Below are 20,760 nucleotides of genomic sequence, written 5' to 3' on the forward strand. Positions count from 1 at the left end.
CTGCTTTGACTGCAAGTTGTTGTGTTCCATGACTAAAAGCATCTTCGATTCCTCATGCAGGTGTTCTTCCTTAGTCCAAGTGGAAAAGAGAGTTGCTAAGGATTTTGTTGTCGATAATTTTAAATTTCTGGAATGAAAAAATCTGGAAAGATCTCATAGGTAACTGTTTATCAAACCTCAAAGGTCATCAATACTATTGCCCGTTGCCAATATCGAGCAGTTATCAGCGAAAGATATTATTTGAATGCCGTCCAGGGGAGTTTAGGGGTACTCCCTGTTTAATTAGAGGAGATTTATATCTATTGATCCTATACTCCACAAATAATTGTCTATTGTACACACATGTAATTCACAAGCCATCTCTTGGTATTGTGGGAGAGATCAGATGTGTAAATGTCTCTGAAGAGAATAGCGTGATTGACCGTATCAAACGCCTATGATAGATCGAGTTTCATGAGAACCGTTCGTTGACATGGTCGGGCCTGATTAAGGTCGAGGCAGACTTGTGTGGTGATGGTAGTTAAAGCTGTTGTTGTACTCTGCTTTAGGCAAAATCCATGTTGATGATCTACTGGATATAGGTGTTGTTGCAGTTCCGGGAGGAGTAGTGCCTCAAGTGTCTTGGTAATTGGTGACAGGAGGGATATAGACCTGTAATATTCTCCCTGATTTGCACTTTTTTCTGGCTTCAGCAAGGGTATTATTAGGGTTGATATCGATAAATTGAGGACTTTTGTAAGGTACTAAACTCCCGGTTCATCTGGGCTTTCGATGACTTTGCATCTCTGATGACCTTTGTAACCTCGCTCGTAATAAAATCGTGTACCTTCCTTACTATGCCTTATCTCTGTCGGGGTGATCTATAAATTGACGTGCAAAACAGTCCGAACAGCGCTAAGGGTCGAATATGATGTTTCAGTTGAAAAATATCACGACCCTATCCTCATGTTTGGCTGGATTCGACAGAGATCTGTCTGTAGACCATAATTTGCTGACTCCGGAGGTTAAGTTAATCGATTAAATATTCGCTTGTAGCGCTTGAACTTTATGGTAAAATAAGAAGTTTATATTTCCGCAGATAGCTCGAACCTAGGGGATAATTGCATTAGAGGATCTAAAAAAAGAGGCACGTAACAGAGGGTGTTTTATCACCTTTATTGGGGTTACTTAATTATCAAGTCAGGAAGACCGTGGCTTATTCAGATGACTTGGTATTACTAGTCGCCAAGACATCTGCATAAGTAGCGAACTAAATTTCTATAGTGAAGGGACTAAATCGACGGAACTTATACGAAATCAAATCGATCTAGGGTCGATTGTGACAATTTATGTCGATAGTTAAGCTGCTCTTCGTGGATTATCATGTCATATCGAACATTCGCGACTGGGTGTAGATTGTAGAAATGCTTTAAGGGACATTATCAGACTGTTGCGGACGAACTAGCTTTACTATAGTGGAGTGAAACGTCCTATCTATCACTATTGTGGGTTAATTTTCGAGAAATTATTTTTCATGAGTAATAACTTTTGAAATAGTAGAATGTATTGCAAAATACAAAAGGCTTTATGGCCAACACTTGTTGTAAGGGCTACCAGCGTACTTAAGGTATCCAAAGAATCCTGACAGGGATTTTAAAGGGTAATTGCTTAAATAGTTCCTTTATCAGTAAATGGGAAGGAATTACACCGGACTTTAGCAGAATAAGCAAGTATGCTGATGAAATAGAGACGATTGATCACTTACTATGTCACTATCCTAGAATACATAAGCTCTGGTTAAATGACGAGCTGGAGGATATTGCGAAAAACCATCCCTTGCAGTCAACTGGATTTTATCAGGGAGTTTTATATTCTTAGTTAATCAATTCGGTAAAACTTCTACGTTGAAACCACCTTAAAAATCAATCTGTCATAAGGACACGCATGAAAGAATAAATAATAGAAAGTTAAACGAGACGATCTTTCAACTCAGCTGGCTTTTGTACAAATTTATTTAAATTCCTTTAGATTTTCTTAAATAACAACTGTGAACACATGGTAATCATCAACATAGGCAAAGAAAAATGCAAATAAGAAACTTATATATAAAATGTTTAAAACATTTAAACTAAACTTTTGTTTAATAATTTGTTTTTTAATAATAAGCTTAAACATAATGAGAATACCGAAGAGTAAAGAAAATAGTTAATAAAACTATTTCACAGCAAACAAAAAACCAATATGGTTAAATTAATGCAAAAAATATAAACATAAATTTCCAAAAAGATATGAAAAAATAGAAAAAGTAAAGAAATAAAGAGAAAAGAATTGTTAAGCATACCTTAAGATTATTTTGTATTTCTTGAACATAAACTAGCAGATCAATCTTACACAAACAGGATTAATTTATCGTCCGTTGTTCACTAAATTTATTTTGAAATTAATGGCGATTTGTTTAAATTTTCCTAATCGATTGATATAGAAGACATTTCCATCGAATGAGTATCATCATCTTCTTCTGTTTCCACAATATTATGTGCGGCATTCGATGCTGAGGCCAATGTGCGTCGTGAGTGTACATTTGAAGGTGTATTGGTGGCTATGGAAGTATTGGCTGTCATATCGCTTTCACTTAAAGACATATCATCACCGACAATCACAGATATTTTACCCTGTTGTACATCCAGTGTACCTTGACTTGTGCTAGTGCCAACCTCATTGGTCATATTAGCAGAAGTTTTAAAACTTACCGAAGTATCAACACTACCAGCGACACCTGCAGCAGCCGAACTAGTAGCACGATTGCTTAACATGTATTCATTGAATTTAAAATCACTTAATTCCATATCCATATCACCATCAGATGAGGTGTCGGCATTTGCCACATTATTGCCTGTACCACCCGCTCCCAATGATATTAAAATTTTACGTTTATTTTCTATAGTTTTCAGTAAAGATTTTGCTTCAGATTTACGCTTCAAAACAAAGACAAAAAGAAAATGTTAAAAATGTAATTTTTCTTCAAATATTTTAAACTTACATCATCCGATTCCAAACACTTATAGGCATAATGTGACGCTCGATCATATTCCTCTTTACTCTCATAGTAATTTGCCAATGTCATATAGCCATGATATAAACTTTGTTTATCCGCTGCTGCTCGCTCATCATTACAATACATTATATAGCATTTCACCGCCAAATCAAGGGCTCCTAGTTTTTCATGTAAATTAGCCATTTTATACATGGCTATACCCTCTATATCACCCACATCACAAGCTTTACTATAGCATTGTATGGCATTTTCATATCTATCTAGTTTTTCATAGGTTTCACCTAGTGCCACCAACATGCGACTGTCGTAGGGACGCAGTTTATGGGCAATTTTGAAATAGTATAAACTGTAGTGATTCATTTTTAGAATTTCATAAGCTTGACCCAGACCATACCAAGCACGATAATCACGGCGATTGACCTCTAAAGGGAGAAAAGAGAGTGAGAGAAATTAAGTCATAAAAAAGAGATTAAAATTTCTGTATTAGATGGTATTTTAAATAAACAATCGAATTTTCATTGCAAGATCGCATTTTAAGTGCATGATCGTATTTCAACTAAAAGGTATATTTTTTAGTGAAAGATCGTTTTTTGTTAATATCACATTTTGAGTGAATGATCAATAATGATCATGTAAAAGGATACTTACCCACAGCTTTGCGATAACTTTGTATAGCAGCATTTGTATTTTTCACCTCCATAAATTCATGACCCATTAAAGTCCAAGCTGCTAAATATTTCGGATTCAATTTCAAAGCTCTTTGGAAATAAGTAATAGCCATGAAATGATCACAGCGTATGCTATAGTAATTGCCTTTGAAAAAAAAACAAATACAACTGTGAAACATGTTCCTTAAAACTTTTTCTCTACTCACCTATAACACAACAGGTTTCCGGACGGTATTTATTAATACCCTCTACCTTATGAGCCAATTGAGCCATTTCTGTTTTCAACTCCTTAACGAAAAGTAAATTAGAATAAGTATCCATATTGTCCAAACGATATGGATCGGCTTCTTGCAAAGCTTGGAAGATTTCTATAGCTTTATCAACATCTACAAATATGTTTAAAAATAAATATTAAAATAAATCCTTAAACAAACCATAAAGACCTACCCCTCTTGTTGTGATAGGCCAAGGCCATTTGCGATGTAACATACACACATTTACGAAAGCCAGCCGCTTGCAGATCTTCATATGCCTTTAAACCCTCATCATTCAAATACATTTCTATATAGGTGTGGGCCACAAAAAAATGCCTCATCCAATGACCACCCAAATGCATTGTCTGCAATTTCTCCTTTTCCTTAATTAAAGGAGCTAATTCCACATATGAACCCCATAACATGGGAGCGGCTCGTATTGATTGTATGAGTACTTCCTGAGCAGCTTGATTAAGATCTACAGCCTTTAAAACAACACCATACAAATACATGCCATAACCATCTAAACGACCGCGGGAATATTCTGCTTTTAAAGTGGCCAATAGATCGGCCAAATCCTTAACATGACCCGAATCATTAAGATTCGATTGATCTGTGGTAGAATCCAATCTTCGCTTTTCCAAGCCCATATAGGTGGCATAGAGATGTAAAAATCTCGGCACAGCCGACTCAGCATTACGCACCAAATAGGCGGCTCGATCATATTCCCTAACATCAAAATAACATTTGGCCAGATAGTAATTATCATATTCCACCGGTGTTATACCGTCCAGAGCCACTTCACTGAAATCGCATTTCTCACTATTCATATCAATGTCAACATCACTCAGCCCATGGTTCATTTCTGCCAACCATTTAGCACTGTGCAACAGGCCGCGTTTCTGACACTCTATGATACCGCGCCGTAATTCACGTTTCACATCCTCTAAAGGCACATTAAAGTATTCATCTTCCATTTTTCCACAATTTTAAACTGTAAAATTCCTTGTCGTACAATTTTGTTTTATTTTTGCGTATAAAATTAAAATTTGCAAACAAATTTGTTTTTGCTTCTTCTTCGCTTGTCCACTTTTTACCGGCAAATGATATTTTTAATTAGAAATCAAAGTTGCTTGAAAATAAATTAACGCCGCTAGAAGGTGGCGTATGAAAAATATGAAATATAACAAAATTTACACAAATTTTAATTATAAATATTTAAAAATAAAAAAAGTCAGTTTATTAATATATAGTTTTTGTTAAAATAGTAAGTGAAATTAATAAATTATTAGAAACTGTAGCTGTTAAATAAATAATTTAATGTTATCAATTCCTTGTGAGTAGTTACATTTATTAAAATTGTAACAGATTTTGTCACTTTTTACAGGAATTTGTAAAAGATTACAGCAGTAAATACAATGACTATAAGAATTTGTTTGCTATTTCTGTTACAAATTAATTATTCGAGTTAAACAATAATAGAATTTTATTGTGGAAATAATAGTAAAAATTAAAATTGTCTTTTGTTTCCTGCCTTTTTAATGAAAATATAATTTTTAGTGAATTTTGTAAAACTAAAATTTTAAACACATAAAAAAAACTTTATTCTTAAATTAAAAAAAAAAACTATATACAAAAGTATAAAAAAAATCACAATATTCATAATTTCATTCTACACACCATATAAATACATATAAAAAATACAAATTAAACCATAAAAAACATCACACCTTCTTCTGTTTAAAAAACTTTGCTGTGCCTCCCTGGACTTGACCATATGTGGTGGCAACTTTTAAATGTCTCGATATCCATTGCGGCAATTTGCGCTGAATATTCTCACGAGCATAACGTTCATCTAATAAATAAACACAAGCATAATCACAAATATGACGCACCGAACGACCAATACATTGATTAACTGCTTTCATGCAAAGATTCTCATAATATTCTGAACCGGAACCCGGACCCATAGTAGAGTCTAAATAGGTCATGCGTTCTTGTAACTCAGGAGAATTACAATTAGGATATGGCATGCCTACAACTATAACGCCACGCCCCAGATCATCGGCAAAATTAAGGCCCTCACTCAGTTTTGCACCCACTACACTTAGTAGTAAAGCACCTCCTTGATTGTGCTTGATAGCTTTAGCGTAATCGTATAATAATTGCTCTACTGTTTGACCACTTGCTACACTATCTCCAGAACCACTATCATTGCTCGTGATGTTTCTAGGTTCTCTAAAGACACGTTTCTTATTAGAAATTCTTTGTAATACACCCGACTTTTGCAGCTGAATATAAACTGTATCCAAATAGTCATAAGAGGGTAGAAAACATACCAAGCCAGCTGGTACTACATTGCATAAGTTTTCCAAAACTGTGCATAAATCGGAAAGCTATAATATGAAATGATTAATTTTTTTTGTAACTTGAGTTAAATTATAAAAATGTGTTACCATTTCATTAGATGATCGCTGAGCATAGTTAAAGCACAAGTTTTTGCCCCTGGGTCCTTTTGTAACCACAAATGGTAGAACGGCATCATCTGGCACAACATGATCATAAAAACGTAATTGTACACGTTCCGGACAGGTGTTAAAAAGTTGTTCAGTTAATTCGGCAGTAGGCTGCATAGTACCACCAGCAACTATTATCTGAAAGAGTTATTGTTTTTGGATAAAAATTTATTGAGAATAATATACTGTTTCTAGGTATTTTAAAAAATACTTACCGCTCTGGCTTCCTTTACAATATCCTGAAAATGACCACCTGGATTTAGCAGAATATATTTAAAACTAGTTTGAGATTCAAAATTTTTAATAGATTCATCAGCAATATTTATTAAAATTCTACCATCATCTGATTTTTCACACAAGGCCTCCAAAAATGCTAAAAGCGGTCGAATAGGTGAGGTTATAGGATAAACATTTTTATCCTTTGCCATAGGTTTTTGCTCCGTATTTGTATCCAACTCTTCAAGTTTATTTTTTGAAGTTTTCTGCTGTTTTTCCGTGTGATCTTTTTGTAGACGTTGTAAAAGACCTATAGCTGCTGATTTACCACTTGGAGGAGGTTGATTTTCATTAGGATTTGGTTGCGCAGCCAAACGTTTAGCAAAACCCTGGAGTTTTTGGGCAAAACGTGAATTTTCACAAAATTGCAGCAGTTGATAAAGATCTATGTTAAAGAAATCTCCCTCAGACATTAGTTCATAGGTGCAAAGCATGCGAAAGGAGTTAGAACTATCTTTGCAACTGGGAGATTTAAGAAGTTTTATCAATCTTTTAATGACAAACAACAATTGATTTATAGACAGCAAATTGGAGGAATTAAAACGCGAGGCATATTTCATTTTGTAGGCTAATATCTGTTGCTGAGCCGTTTGCAATTGTTGTAAACTCAATTCACAGCTGTGCATTTGTGATATGGTGTCCAAGAGATTATGAGCTTCATCTATTATGACTATGGAACCCTTAAGATCAATGCCACTTTGTTGACGAGTGCGTTTATGCAGCAATAGTTGATAAGGCAACATAACTATTTGGGCCAATTGTGTGGCATTTCTGGCGGCATAATAAGGACAAGCCTGTAGCTGTTCTCCTTCGGTTACTAGATCTTCTATGTCTAAAATATCCCCTAAGGATAGATCACTTAAATCCTGCACTAAAGCTGGAGTTTTAAATTCACATTTTGTTATTGCATTTAGTCCAGTTTTTGATTGAGTTATACGGGCTTTTTTCTGTACACAACCATCAGTATCACAGGCCGTGGTTTTGGCCTTACTTTTGGACTCTTTGGCCATGTCCAAACATTTCTCATTAATTACGGCGGTATTATTTAGTTTGCGTAATTGTTTGTGAATACATAATTGTTGACGAGAAGCCAAAGAAACACATCGTATGCGTTCTCCATATTTTGTGCGTTTTATTTCCCTAACCACCTGAGCCAATTGGGTATGAGTACGACTGCAGAAAAAGATCTGTACATCACGATACTTTTCACGTTTTTCGTTGGGAAACAAATGTTCATCATCTTCGTTGCTAAATGAATCATCTAGTAAAATATTGACTTCATCCGGTACATCTGCGACTTGAGATTCTTCGTGTTTGTTTAGTGTAATGCTTTTGGACCGTTTTTGTTTTAATACTTTTTGTTTACTTTTAATTTCATTCAACTTTTCCTCATACTCATCCAAAAGCTTTTGCATATCTTTTAATTCCAATAACTCCTGACGTTGTTGTGATGTTTTGGAATGCATAGATATCCAATCCGTTACCTCTAGAGATTCCTTCTCAAGTTTTATTACCTCTTTTTGTACTTCAGACAAACGCTGCAAAAGCTCATTCCGTACCAACTGCTCATGATCCTCCAACCATTTAAGGGCAGCACAAGTGAGTGTTAAAGATTTGCCCGTACCTGTAGGACTTTCAAAAATACCAATTTGTTTATTTTCCAATACCTTATACAACTCCTGCATTAATTCTTGTTGTATGGTATATGGAGTAAAAGGAAAGTTAAAATCCGTAGGACAGGTTAATACTGTTTTAGGTGAATACATTTTGGAGAGGTTTACTTAATGCTAATGAAATTTCTAAGGAGCTATTTTTAACATAATTTTTATTTAAAAACCCAAAGGATCGAACATATATTATTAAAAAAACAACTTGATCTTGAGCAACAAAAAATCTGTATAATAGTAAAAAGTAAACAAAAACGCGCCTAAAATCAACGTTAGAGCCCTGCGCCGACAAATATTAACGGCGGCGGCGACTGATACTAAACATGTCGGCGGCGGCTTAAAATCGACTGTAAGCCGTCTAAGTTTTTAGTTACGTTTAGTTTTTAATTTTCAACGATTTTAACTCTTTCCGTGGTGTCGAATATATTTTTGGGTATAATATTTAACTTTAGTTTTAATTTTTACTTTTAGATTAAAATGAAGAGTTTATTATATTTATAATTGAGATTTTGAAAGATCTTCCGTATTTTAAAAGTATTTAAAAATCAGATTTTAAGAAATTGTCACTTCTGACTACTTTTTAAAAAGTGATTTTTAACAACGTTTAAAAAACTGCTTCATTTAATGGCCAAAAAAATTGTATTTTAATTTAACTTTGACCTTCTATAACTCACTAGGGAAAACTCAAATTCAAAAAATATTATTTTTCCCGGATTCAGCATACTCAAATTATCTTAAATATAAGTTTTTAAGTTTTTTTCTAGACATAAATTATTGTTGACCCTGAAAGGGTTAAATAAAAACGGAATCCGAGAGATCAGAAAGTGGGATTTTGGAAGCAAATATATTGTTTATAACAACAAAACAGAGCAAGCTCAAAAGTGGTGTGAAAATATATGCAGGAATGAATAAAAAATTCTTAAAAATTAAAAACAAATCATTTCTCCAAGTTTTACGAGGATCAGCCGATATTTAACTATATCCTCCATATAAAACATCTTGCAGAAAATCAGTTTCTAAAAAATTTTGCATTATGAAAATGATCAATAACGTAAAAACAAAACAAATAAAATTGTTTATTTACTAGCTATATCCTAAAAGCAATATAAATAAGAAACTTAACGATTTTGATCATCCTGATATAAAATTTCATGTTTCGATTTCAATATCATAGAAAACTCAAAAAGTACCAGTTGGAGAATGAAAAAGTACCAAAAATATCACTTGATACCGGTGTTTCGAAAAACACCCCATTAGCATATTTAGTGTTTCTTGAATAAAATCAAATTTCCCGTTTTTACCCCTTTTGGTATTTTTTCCTCCCCATTAACGAAATAAAAATTCTGTTCCAAAATGTTGCAACATCGTATTGGGAGCCCGTTATTATGAATTCATAAAATAGTACCAAAAATAAATAAACGTTTGTCGTGTTATGAAGGATTCAAAAATATTTTTTAATGTTGTCTGGTTTAAAAGCTACATGGGGTGCAAAAGAAGTACCAAATTACAGTTTTTACCCGTTTATTCCCATAAAGGCGGCGAATTTGAAAAAATTACCGGACACCTGTCCGCTTTTTTTTTGTAATGAACGACGATAAGCTTTAAACTGTTTTTGTATCTTTTATAGTTGAGGAGATATGAGGTTACCGAATTTACCCGTTTTTACCATTTTTAACCCCCTAATCATTCGAATTTCCAAAAATCCCGTATTAGTGGATCTATTTGGTGGGAGACCAACCTCTTGTCCAAATATCAGCTTTTTAGCTAAAACCGTTTAGACTGTGCGATGATGAATCAGTCAGTAACGTTACGGCTTAACAATTGTTTCTTGTAAATATTCGGCCACCATAGTGTTTGGAGACAACAACAAGAGCTTCACTGAAAGGCACACTAGACAGACATCGCGCTCTATTACAGGTGTATGTTAGTGATTCTGCTGAGATCAATGGTATAATAATAAGTACGTATCCCAAGGATACCCCCTGAATGCGGCAATCAGCTTCCGTCCATTGCCTCTAGGTGATAATATATCATGTCACCACTAGCCGACTGACCACCACCCGCCTAGGTGACTAGGGAGATATACAATTGCCACTCTCTTGTGGGCATTCTTCCAGGAGACCATCATGGTATGACATACAAGCAATGTAAAAAGTAGTAGCTTCGGTTGACGTCAACGTAGCTGGTTTTATGTCAACGAAGCTGGTTTGAAGTAGCAGCGATTCGAATTAGGCGCGTAAAAACACGAAAATATCTGAGGCGAAGCATATACATCGAACGTTGAACAAAGTTCTACACCGGCCAAATTTCAATGAGCGGCTTAATATGAAATAAAAGAAAACTTGCTTAAATGAAAGCAAATTAATTTTATATTGTAAAATTCCATAAATTTAGCCAAAGTGTTGTGTAAATTGTACAAAATATGGCGAAATTTTCAAGCCGTATTAAGCTGAAAAATTTTCGGCGACGGCCTCTTTGACATTTTGTTCGGCGGCTAGGCTTAGGCGAATCGGCGCAAGTCTCGAATCGGTTAGCCGAATCGGCGCAAGTCTCTGATCAATGTTAGCAATATACAATAATGCAAATAAACACAATTATAAAAACGCTACAAAAAATATAATTAAAATAAAAAACGTCTAAATAATATACATTGTTTTAACACATTCTATTTATCAATAAATAGTTTTTATTAAAAATAAAGTAACAAATTAACTGAAAATTATGTAAAATTGTTAAATTTTTTATAGAATTTAAAAGAAAAATACTTTTTAATATATAGTAAGTAATAGTATCATTAATTATATATATTATCTGCAACACTCTGTATTGAATTGTAATAGATTAACCAACCCAAAAATAACTTCTATAAGACAGCTGTTTTACAGCAGTTGTTTTTTGTTATTCTCAGCAGAAGGTTCATCCAAATTATTGTTATTGTTTTTCACTTCCCTATAAAAAAAACAACCATCAATGTAGTATTATTGATAAAAAAGTTGTTTTTAATCGTATTCAAACAACGCAAATAAACAATTAATGTGAATAAAAATTCAGTGCAAAAGTGAAGAACAACAACAAAATATTTCTTTGTTCGTCAGTGAAAAATAAACTAACAAGAGAACTTCAAAAACTTTTTTTGGTAATAGAAGAAAATAAACTCCTTAAAAAACGGCGGGAATTGTGGGATAAATTTTATTTGTGGAACACTTCCATTATTAGGCATTTATAGTTAAAAAATTATTGATCTCTTAAATTTGTCTGTTCACTTGTGTGTTTGTGTAACACAAAAGTATGCGACAGATTCTGTTTTTACTTTTTATCCTTTTAACAATATTTCATGTTGGTCAAGGCTTCTGGCCGTTTTCACGTAAAAAATCTGCTGCTTCCATTAAGCCTAAAGAAGAAAAACGCTTGTCACCGGTGATATTGGGTAAGTATTTACATATATATTTTTTTTATTAATTTTTGTATTTATTTAATCAGTTGGTGTTAAAGTTAAACAATTATTATTGAATCATCGTTTCTTTTTATAAGCTATTATAATTTATACCTATTTGGTTTAACCTTTGTTCCTAATTTTGAATGTGTGTTTACTAATACCCTACACCTGCATAGTGGGTAGCATAATGTATTTTGCGACAAAATTAAATATTTCCCAAAGTTACTATAACCCAACAGAAAATTTCTAACACACTATATCGATTACGTGTTGTTTATTTTGAATTCGAAAGTAATTTTAAAATATCTCTAAGATAAATTTGTATTAATATTAATTTCTAGTTCAGTTTAAGTTCAGTTGTAGGTCAATTATAGTTCAGTTCTAGTTGAGTTCTAGTTCAATTCTAGTACAGTTTTAGTTCTAGTTCAAGTTCAGTTCTAGTTCAAGTTCAGTTCTAGTTCAGTTCAGTTCTAGTTCAGTTCTAGTTCAGTTCTAGTTCAGTTCTAGTTCAGTTCTAGTTCAGTTCTAGTTCAGTTCTAGTTCAGTTCTAGTTCAGTTCTAGTTCAGTTCTAGTTCAGTTCTAGTTCAGTTCTAGTTCAGTTCTAGTTCAGTTCTAGTTCAGTTCTAGTTCAGTTCTAGTTCAGTTCTAGTTCAGCTCTAGTTCAGTTCTAATTCAGTTCTAGTTAAGTTCTAGATCAGTTCTAGTTAAGTTCTAGATCAGTTCTAGTCCAGTTCTAGTTCAGTTCTAGTCTTAATTTAAGTTCTAATATTGCATATTAGATTACTATGATGGAGGGCATCATATTAATCAATCATGATCTCTAGATTTTTGGCTTTTGTTTATTGTAGTGTTAAATGTATATATTTAAATAAATATTAATGTTGTTATCTCCATGCATTCACAAAAGGGCCTGTCCATCATAATGTTCATCGAAATTCATTGAATCATCATTTTGAATAAATTTTATTTTTGTCTTATGTTATTTTTTATCTTTGTTTAACAAGAAGGTCTGTTCCAGTTTATCATTATTCTAGTTTATATTTTTGCATGTGCACTTTTTATCATTTGGTGTCATGATTCATATTTATGTAAAAATCGGTTTTTTAAGTTTTAAAAATAATTAAAGTTTTTTTATGACAATTAGACTACAAACGTAGGATCCAAACAGTTTGATATAGGAAACTTTATCCCTCGTAATCATAAAGATAATAAACGTTTATTTTAGTTATATTAAGCATATTTTCTGAAATAAACTCAATGTCGTTGAAATTCAAAATAAAAATCTAGAAATTCAAAATCTTCTAGCTATTAGAAAATATTCTCTTATTACATTATATAGTTTTATAAATAGTTTTATAAATAAATTAATAAAACTTTTATTAAATTTCAAGCTCACTTTTCAATGTGATATATACATATATACATGCATATATTTATTGCATGTAACCATGATTACAAATTTGATTAAATAAAGAGTATAAAGAATCATTATTTATAGAAAAGAAATATGAAGAAGTATGTAAATATTTACTTTTTATTATAATAAACGAACAATGCAAAATTGTGATTCAATAGCGTTTAAAATAAATAATTTTAAAAGTTTTCTTATATGTATAAATTTGTTTGCTTATCAGTTTGTAACAATATAGATTTTTATTTTACATTAACGATTTATAGTTTTTGTATTTAATAATGTAATTTGAAAAAATATTTTACCGCTAAAATACCATTTCTTGTTGTTGTTTTTTTAGATAAGAAATGTATATTTTATAGCTTAATAAACTTATCGCAAATCTACCCTTTACAGAGCTGTAACTGTAAGTTTAGTTTTAAAGAAAATTTAGTTTGTTGTATAGAAATTTTTTTTGTATGTTTTTAACAGGAAATTCTAAAGTTATTAAGAGAATAAAAAAGAAAACGCTGTCTTTTCATATTCTATTAGACAATTATGTCGCCAAACGGTTTCCTATAGACAACATTGGTTTTAAATATTTTTATATAGAATATTCATTTACTAGTTTTTTTCTAAATATTATCTACAAAAAGCTCTTTCTTTACACAGTTTTCTTTAAAAAACTTTATAATTTGAAAAATTTCTATAGAAAATTCTCTTCCAAAAACATTCTTAAAAAGCTGTTTTTTCTAAAGAGAAAATTTCTCTTTTCTATGATAAACCCTCTCTTCTACCAGTTTTGTATTAAAATCTTTATATTTGAACATTTTATATAGAATACTGTCTCATCGTATAGTTTTGTATAGAAAACTATTCTGTCTTCGAATAGTTTCCTATAAAGTTTTTTTATACAACATAGGTTAGGTTAGGTTAAGAAGGCAAAAACGATAACATTGTGATTCCCTTCAATAAAGTGAAGATTCAAAAAACAGAGAATTTAAAACAACACAAGAATGAAAATACAGATAATTACATATAATATATAATTCCTTTATATGTAATAAAGGAAATCCATATTCCCTTATAAAACCCAGTCAAAGAAGTTACTATTTCCCTTGGCAAAACCTAGTAGACTGCGAGGGTTAAGTCCCTAAATTTCCCCCAGTTCGCCATGGAATCTCCCTAGCCATTTCAGCTCGATAGTCTCTACTTCATTCTCATCTTCGTATAACCTGCAATAGTCCAGTACACTACTGTCCCACTTACTGACAAAGGTTCTAACTGAGCAGTGTCCAGTTAGAATCTCCATCAGAGCCCTTAGATTGCGTCTGTATAGTCCTAAAAGTATTTTGGTAGCACCCATATCAAGTTTTGATATTTTGCAATCCAATCTAATATTTCAGGATTGGTTAATGATGTCGCGAATTCTTTCGAATTCAACCTATTAAAGTGACTAATGGGTGGTTTTATAATCCTTTCCCTATCATCTCTATCTAGGATCGAACCTAATCTAGCTAGTTCGCCTTATTACCATGCACATTACAGTGCCCTGGTACTCAACTCAATCTAATGACAAACAGTCTCATAATGTCCCTAAAGGCATTTCTACAATCTCCAACCAGGTGCGAGTGTACTGTGTGACAATCCAATGCTATATACTATATTACATAGTATTCGAACAATTTTTTATAGAAATTTTGTTATGAAGCTTTCTTTTTGAAAATTTTTCTAAAAAAAACTCTTTTAATTATTTAAAGAAAATTCTCTTTTCGAACAGATTTCCAAAATCACATTTTTCTTAAAAAAGTTTTCTTAAGAAAACTCTTTTTTCGAACAGTTCTCTAGAAAAAAATTCTTTCTTGAAAAAAAGTTTTTTTTTATGGAAACTCTTTCTTCGAACATTTTTCTAAAGAAAATTCTTTGAAAATTTTTTTAAAGGAAATCCTATCTTCAAACAGTTTTGCAAGGAAAACTTAGTCTTCGAACATTTTTCTTCGAATTTTTTTAACAAATCTTAGACTTTGAAAGATTTTAAGGAAGTTCTTCTAACTAAAAGTTTTCAAAATAAAATGGTCTTCTAAAAATTTTCTATTCGAACATTTTTCTAAAGAAAACTCATACTTTTACTAGTTTCAAAAAGAAAATTTTAAAAACCTCTCTTTTCCAACAGATTTCCAAAAACAATTTTTCTTTGAAAAGTTTTCTACAAAAAAATTTATTCAAGCAGACAACACTTTAAAGGAGTTTTCTAAAGAAACCTTGGAAAATTTTGTTATCGAAAAGTTTTGTAAATAAAACACTTTTCTGTGAATAATTTTCTTTCCTCAAACATCTTTTTTGGAGGAAAACCCTTTCTTCGAAAAGTTTTCTAAACTTAATTCTTTCTTATTGAATTGTTTAAAGAAAACTCTGTCTTTAAACTGTTTCCTACAGAAAATTCTGTTTTCAAACAGTTTCCTATATAAAACTATATGTTTCCTATAGAAAATTCTGTCTTCAAACAGTTTCCTATACAAAACTATATGTTCGAATTGTTTCAAGCGCAAAAATTATATTTTTGTTAAAATTTGTTCAAAAACTCACTTTTAACAAAATTTGTCTAAAAATCTATCTCTTTAACAGTAAAATTCTTCGCATTTGAAATATTTTCAGTATAAAAACTTTGTTTCGAAAACAGGTTTTATAGAAAATTTGTCTTTCTGCTGTATTCTATATAGTTTTTTTTAAATATTTAGGTATTTGAATCACTTTCTATAGAAAATTCTTCCATCGAGCTTTCGTTTTCTTATTGCGAAATATTTATTTTTAATTTTCTTAAGAATAGTCTTACCTTGAACACTTTTCTAAAGAAAACTCTTTCTTTTAAACAGTTTGTTATCATTTTTTAAGTTTTTATTTTTAAAATTGCGTTTTTAAGTTTAAGTTTATTTTTCCGTTTTTAAAAAGTGCACAGTAATATATGAATGTTTGTGTTTTCCATAAATGTGTTATCATCATAAAAAACTAATAAATTATAATGAAAACCATTAAGCATGTAAAGTAAAACTAACCATTTAACAACAAATTAATCGAATAACGTCAATAATATAATAAAAATATAAAAAAAATTAACCGCAAAATATTTCCCTCAAGTTCCCGGTGATGGTGGAAGTCAAGTAGATGCTAAACTAAATAAATCTTCATCTCCTATATGGTGTGCCAGTAAATCGGATTGGTTTAATCTATGGCTTAATTTGGAACTAATAGTCATACCAGCTGTGTATTGTTGGGTTGATAATGTTAAATTGTATTATGACAATATAACACGTACAACACATAATACACCTGGTGTTGAGATACGTATACCCGGATGGGGTGATCCAGAGGTAGTAGAATGGATAGATCCTACACATAATAAGGCTGGTGCTTATTTTAAGGATATTGCCAATATGTTGGTAGATATGGGCTATGAAAGAAGAAAAAATCTTCATGGAGCTCCTTATGATTTTCGCAAAGCACCAAGTAAGTTTATTAAGTTAACTGGTATATCGAATTAATATTAAAGATTTCTTTGCCTTTGAACACAGATGAACATAAACAATTCTTTATTGATTTAAAGAAGCTAGTTGAAGATACCTACGAGGCTAATTATCAAACACCTGTAACATTTATAACACACAGCATGGGTAGTCCCATGACATTGGTATTTCTAAGACAACAAACCATTGAATGGAAAGATAAATATGTGGCAAGACAAATAAGTTTGGCCGGTGCTTGGGCTGGTAGTATAAAAGCTTTAAAAGTCTTTGCCATGGGTGATGATCTTGATTCGTTTTTCCTTAGTGGTAAAATTTTAAAAGCTGAACAAATTACAAATCCCTCATCGGCCTGGCTTTTGCCGTCGCCTCTATTTTGGAAAAGTTCTGAAGTTTTAGTAGAGACACCATCACGTGTTTATACTATGGCTCAAATGCAGGATTTTTTCAATGATATTGGTTATCCGACAGCATGGGAAATGCGTAAAGATACCTTGCCATATACTATCAACTTTAGTCCTCCAGGTGTTGAGCTGCATTGTCTTTATGGTGATGGTTTGGATACGGTAGAGAGGTAAGAGTGGTTGTACTGTTGTACTTTAGTTGAAGAATGCTTTTTGCTCGAAAAGTTTTTGCAAAAGAAAACTTTCTTTTCGAATAGTTTATTGAGGAAAACAAGTGCTTCCTCGTACAGTTTACTAAAAACAACTTCAGATTCGAACAGTTATGCAAAACTTTTTATTTGAAAAAGTTTCTAAAGAAAACTATTCCTTTGAACAGTTTTCGAGAGAAAACTTTTTCTGTGAACAGTTTTCTAAGGAAAATTCTGCCTTCAAACAGTTCTTAAAAGAAAAATTTTTCATTGAACTGTTTTCTTAAGAATTTTTTTGAACAGTTCTCTCTTTAGAAAATTCATCCTTAGAACACTTTTTAAACGATTTTCTAATGAAAACGTCAGCTTCGGACAGTTCCATAAATAAAACTCTTTCTTCAATCCGTTTTCTTAAAAACTCTCTTTTTTTCTAGAGAAAACTTTTCCTTTTCATTCTTCGAGCAGCTCTATATAGAAAACACTTTTTCCAGCGGATTTCTAAAGAAAACTAATTCTTCAAACAATTTTCTAAAGAAAGCTCTTTTACGAAAAGTTTTTAACGAACACTTTCTTCAAACAGTTTTCTAAAGAATAATCCTTTTCTAAAGAATAATATACCTTCGAACAGTTTTTCTTTAATTGAAGAAAACTTTTTGCTCGAATAATTCTAGCAAAAGAAAACATTATTTTCATACAATTTTATGAGGAAAATATTTGCTTCATACATTTTTATTTAATAAATTCTATTAGTTTTATAAAAAAAATCTTTTTCAAATCAGTTTTCTAAAGAAGATTCTTTTTTCGAAGAGTGTTGTAAAAAACTCTTTCTTTGAACTAAGAATCCAGTTTCTTAAAGAAAAGAATTTCATCCAACAGTGTTCTAATAAAGATGTTTTGTTTGAATAGTTTTCTAAAAAAAAAACTCTTTCTAAGAAAATAACTTTCTGGGAATAGATTTGTAATAAAAACTCTTCGAAAACGTTTCCAAATCAGTTTTCTAAAGAAGATCCTTTTTTCGATGAGTATTGTAAAAAACTCTTTCTTTGAACTAAGACTCAAGTTTCTTAAAGAAAACACTTTCATCCAACAATGTTCTGATGAAGATGTTTTGTTTGATTAGTTTTCTAAAGAAAACTCTTTCTACGGAAAAATCTTTCTGGGAATAAAAACTCTTCGAACTGTTTTCTAAGGAACATTCATTATTTAAACAGCTTTCTAAAGAAATTACTTTCTTTCTTAGAACAGTTTTCTAAAGAATAATCTTTCTTCGAACAGTTTTCCAAAGAAAATACTTTCTCTCTTTTATCTTCTTATACTTTCTCTCTTTTATCGAACGGTTTTCTAAAGAAAATTTTCTCATCTAAATTTTATTTTTAAACAGTTTTGTCTTCAAACTGTTTTCTAAAGAATAATGTTTCTTCGAACAGTTTTCTAAAGAAAAATCTTTCATTGAACAGTTTTTTAAAGAAAATACTTTCTCTCTTTTATCGAACAGTTTTTTAAAGAACATTTTCTCATCTAAACTTTATTTTTGAACAGTTTTCTAAAGAAAACTTTATCTTCAAAAAGTTTTATAAAGAAAAATTTATTTTCGAATAGTTATCTAAAAAACTTTAGCTTTGAACAGTTTTCTAAAGAAAATTCTTTATTCGAACAGTTTTCTAAAAGTAACTCTTTTATTGAAAAGTTTTCTAAAAAAATACTCTCATCGAAACTTTAACTTCGAAGAGTTTTATAAAGGTATCTTTATCTTCGAAAGAAAGCTCTTTATTCCATCGGTTTTCTAAAGAATACTATTTCGTAAAAACGGTTTCTTATGGAAAATTTATCTACAAAACTCATTCTTTAAACAATTTTCTAAAAGAAAACTCATCATTCGAAAAGAATGTTAAAGAAAACTTTTTCTTCGAACAGTTTGTCGAAAAGTTTTCTGAAGAAAACTCTTTATCTACAACTATATTTATTAATTTAAATTAATTTTATTTTTCCTATAAGATTACGCTACAAAAAAGATGACGTAAGTGATGATACACCCAAATTAATAATGGGTATTGGAGATGGTACCGTTAATAGACGTTCCCTGCAAGCTTGTCATCACTGGGCTGGTTATCAAACTTCGAATATATCAACCTTAGCTTTAAGTGGTGTCGATCATATGGGTATTCTAATCAATAAAGATGTTTTTAATTATATTAAAAATGTTTTAAAATTATAGAAATTAGAACTTAAGAAAAAAAAAATCGAACAAACCTTTTTGAACTCAGACACAAATTTTATTGTAATTAGTTTTTCTTATTTTTATGTAGTAGTAAAATAATACAGGTCGACAAAATATAAACAAAATGAAACCCTGAGATCATTTTAGACATTTCGAAAAGATTAAGCAGTGCTCAATTTAAATCTGGCTTTCAGATGTCATAAAAGATTTGCTAGATAGACATGTCATGGCGTTATTATTGCGTCTGAACAAAAGGCCAAATTTAGCGGGAGTCTTTTCTTTAGAAAAGTATACTTTGGTCTCTGGATTAAACCTGTGTCTGGCCTGTGTTTGAATTTAAATAATTAACAATCGGTGATGTATCACTATATGTTGTAGTTTTTGTTTTGAATAATACATTATAAGTTGTGAGTCTGATTGTTTCTTTTAATGTAATTTTAATAAAATTTTTTTTAATGATATTGGGTTTATAATTTTTAATTATCTAAGAATCTTTATGTAATATAACTTCTTTATATTTTTTAAATAAATACATTTTAATTTAAATTTTAAATTTGTTTTTAAATAAACACTTTTGTTGAAATCCTTTTTGGGACAAATCCACGTGCCTTATAACTATTCACGTTTCTTATAAGTGAAGGTTTTTTTTCGCTTTTCTTTGGCTATTTATAAAAACTCCTTCGTTGTTCGTCCCACTTTTTTTTTGTAAGGGAAATTCCAAAATTATTTTCAAATTAACTTTAATGTCAATTTATCTCGTTTTATGATGGTAATTAGAATATTGTGTTTTTTAGCTGTTTAAAATTGATTTAAGCAAAATACATATGTATGTATTTATTTCATTTTCTTTTTGTTGATTTATTTTTGTTATTATTATTTTGAAATAATTATTATCGGCATGTGTTGTCGTTTATTAGCTCCATAAGTGGTATTTTTGTATAAATTTTATTTTGAATTTCTTGTTCGATATTTTTTTTATTACTATTATGACCGCTAAGCAAAACGTGTGCCAAACTTTGTTTAGGTAAAGTATTTTACGTTTCTTCCCAAAAATGTATTTGTGTATTTAATAATAATATAATAAAATTTATTTTCAAATGACTTAATGCATTGTTGGAAATTTATGTTTAATTTTAATTGTTTCAAAAATTTCCAAAAGTTTATTAACCTTTTGTATGGTTTTTGGAGGA

The 20,760-nt window shown here is 31.0% G+C and overlaps 3 protein-coding genes across 3 annotated transcripts; 1 reads left to right on the plus strand and 2 right to left on the minus strand.

The window, feature by feature from the left end:
• Positions 1-1,968: 1,968 nt before the first annotated feature.
• On the minus strand, positions 1,969-5,047 carry LOC111686543 (cell division cycle protein 23 homolog). The gene is made up of 5 exons (XM_023448909.2): positions 4,150-5,047; positions 3,909-4,088; positions 3,683-3,847; positions 3,020-3,456; positions 1,969-2,954 (listed from the first exon to the last, which is right to left on the minus strand). Exons 1-5 carry the CDS (start codon positions 4,931-4,933, stop codon positions 2,445-2,447), a joined length of 2,076 nt encoding a protein of 691 aa, XP_023304677.1. The 5' UTR covers positions 4,934-5,047; the 3' UTR covers positions 1,969-2,444.
• Positions 5,048-5,533: 486 nt separating this feature from the next.
• On the minus strand, positions 5,534-8,679 carry LOC111686542 (ATP-dependent DNA helicase DDX11). Its single transcript, XM_023448908.2, has 3 exons — positions 6,688-8,679; positions 6,413-6,610; positions 5,534-6,352 (listed from the first exon to the last, which is right to left on the minus strand). Exons 1-3 carry the CDS (start codon positions 8,512-8,514, stop codon positions 5,681-5,683), a joined length of 2,697 nt encoding a protein of 898 aa, XP_023304676.2. The 5' UTR covers positions 8,515-8,679; the 3' UTR covers positions 5,534-5,680.
• A 2,645-nt stretch (positions 8,680-11,324) lies between these two features.
• On the plus strand, positions 11,325-20,123 carry LOC111679853 (phospholipase A2 group XV-like). The gene is made up of 4 exons (XM_046956325.1): positions 11,325-11,842; positions 16,378-16,746; positions 16,812-17,334; positions 19,348-20,123. The coding sequence occupies exons 1-4, from the start codon at positions 11,704-11,706 to the stop codon at positions 19,565-19,567; spliced, it is 1,251 nt and encodes a 416-aa protein (XP_046812281.1). The 5' UTR covers positions 11,325-11,703; the 3' UTR covers positions 19,568-20,123.
• Positions 20,124-20,760: the final 637 nt, after the last annotated feature.

This window comes from Lucilia cuprina, chromosome 2, assembly GCF_022045245.1.
Source record: "Lucilia cuprina isolate Lc7/37 chromosome 2, ASM2204524v1, whole genome shotgun sequence".
In the NCBI taxonomy this organism is placed as follows: domain Eukaryota; kingdom Metazoa; phylum Arthropoda; class Insecta; order Diptera; family Calliphoridae; genus Lucilia; species Lucilia cuprina.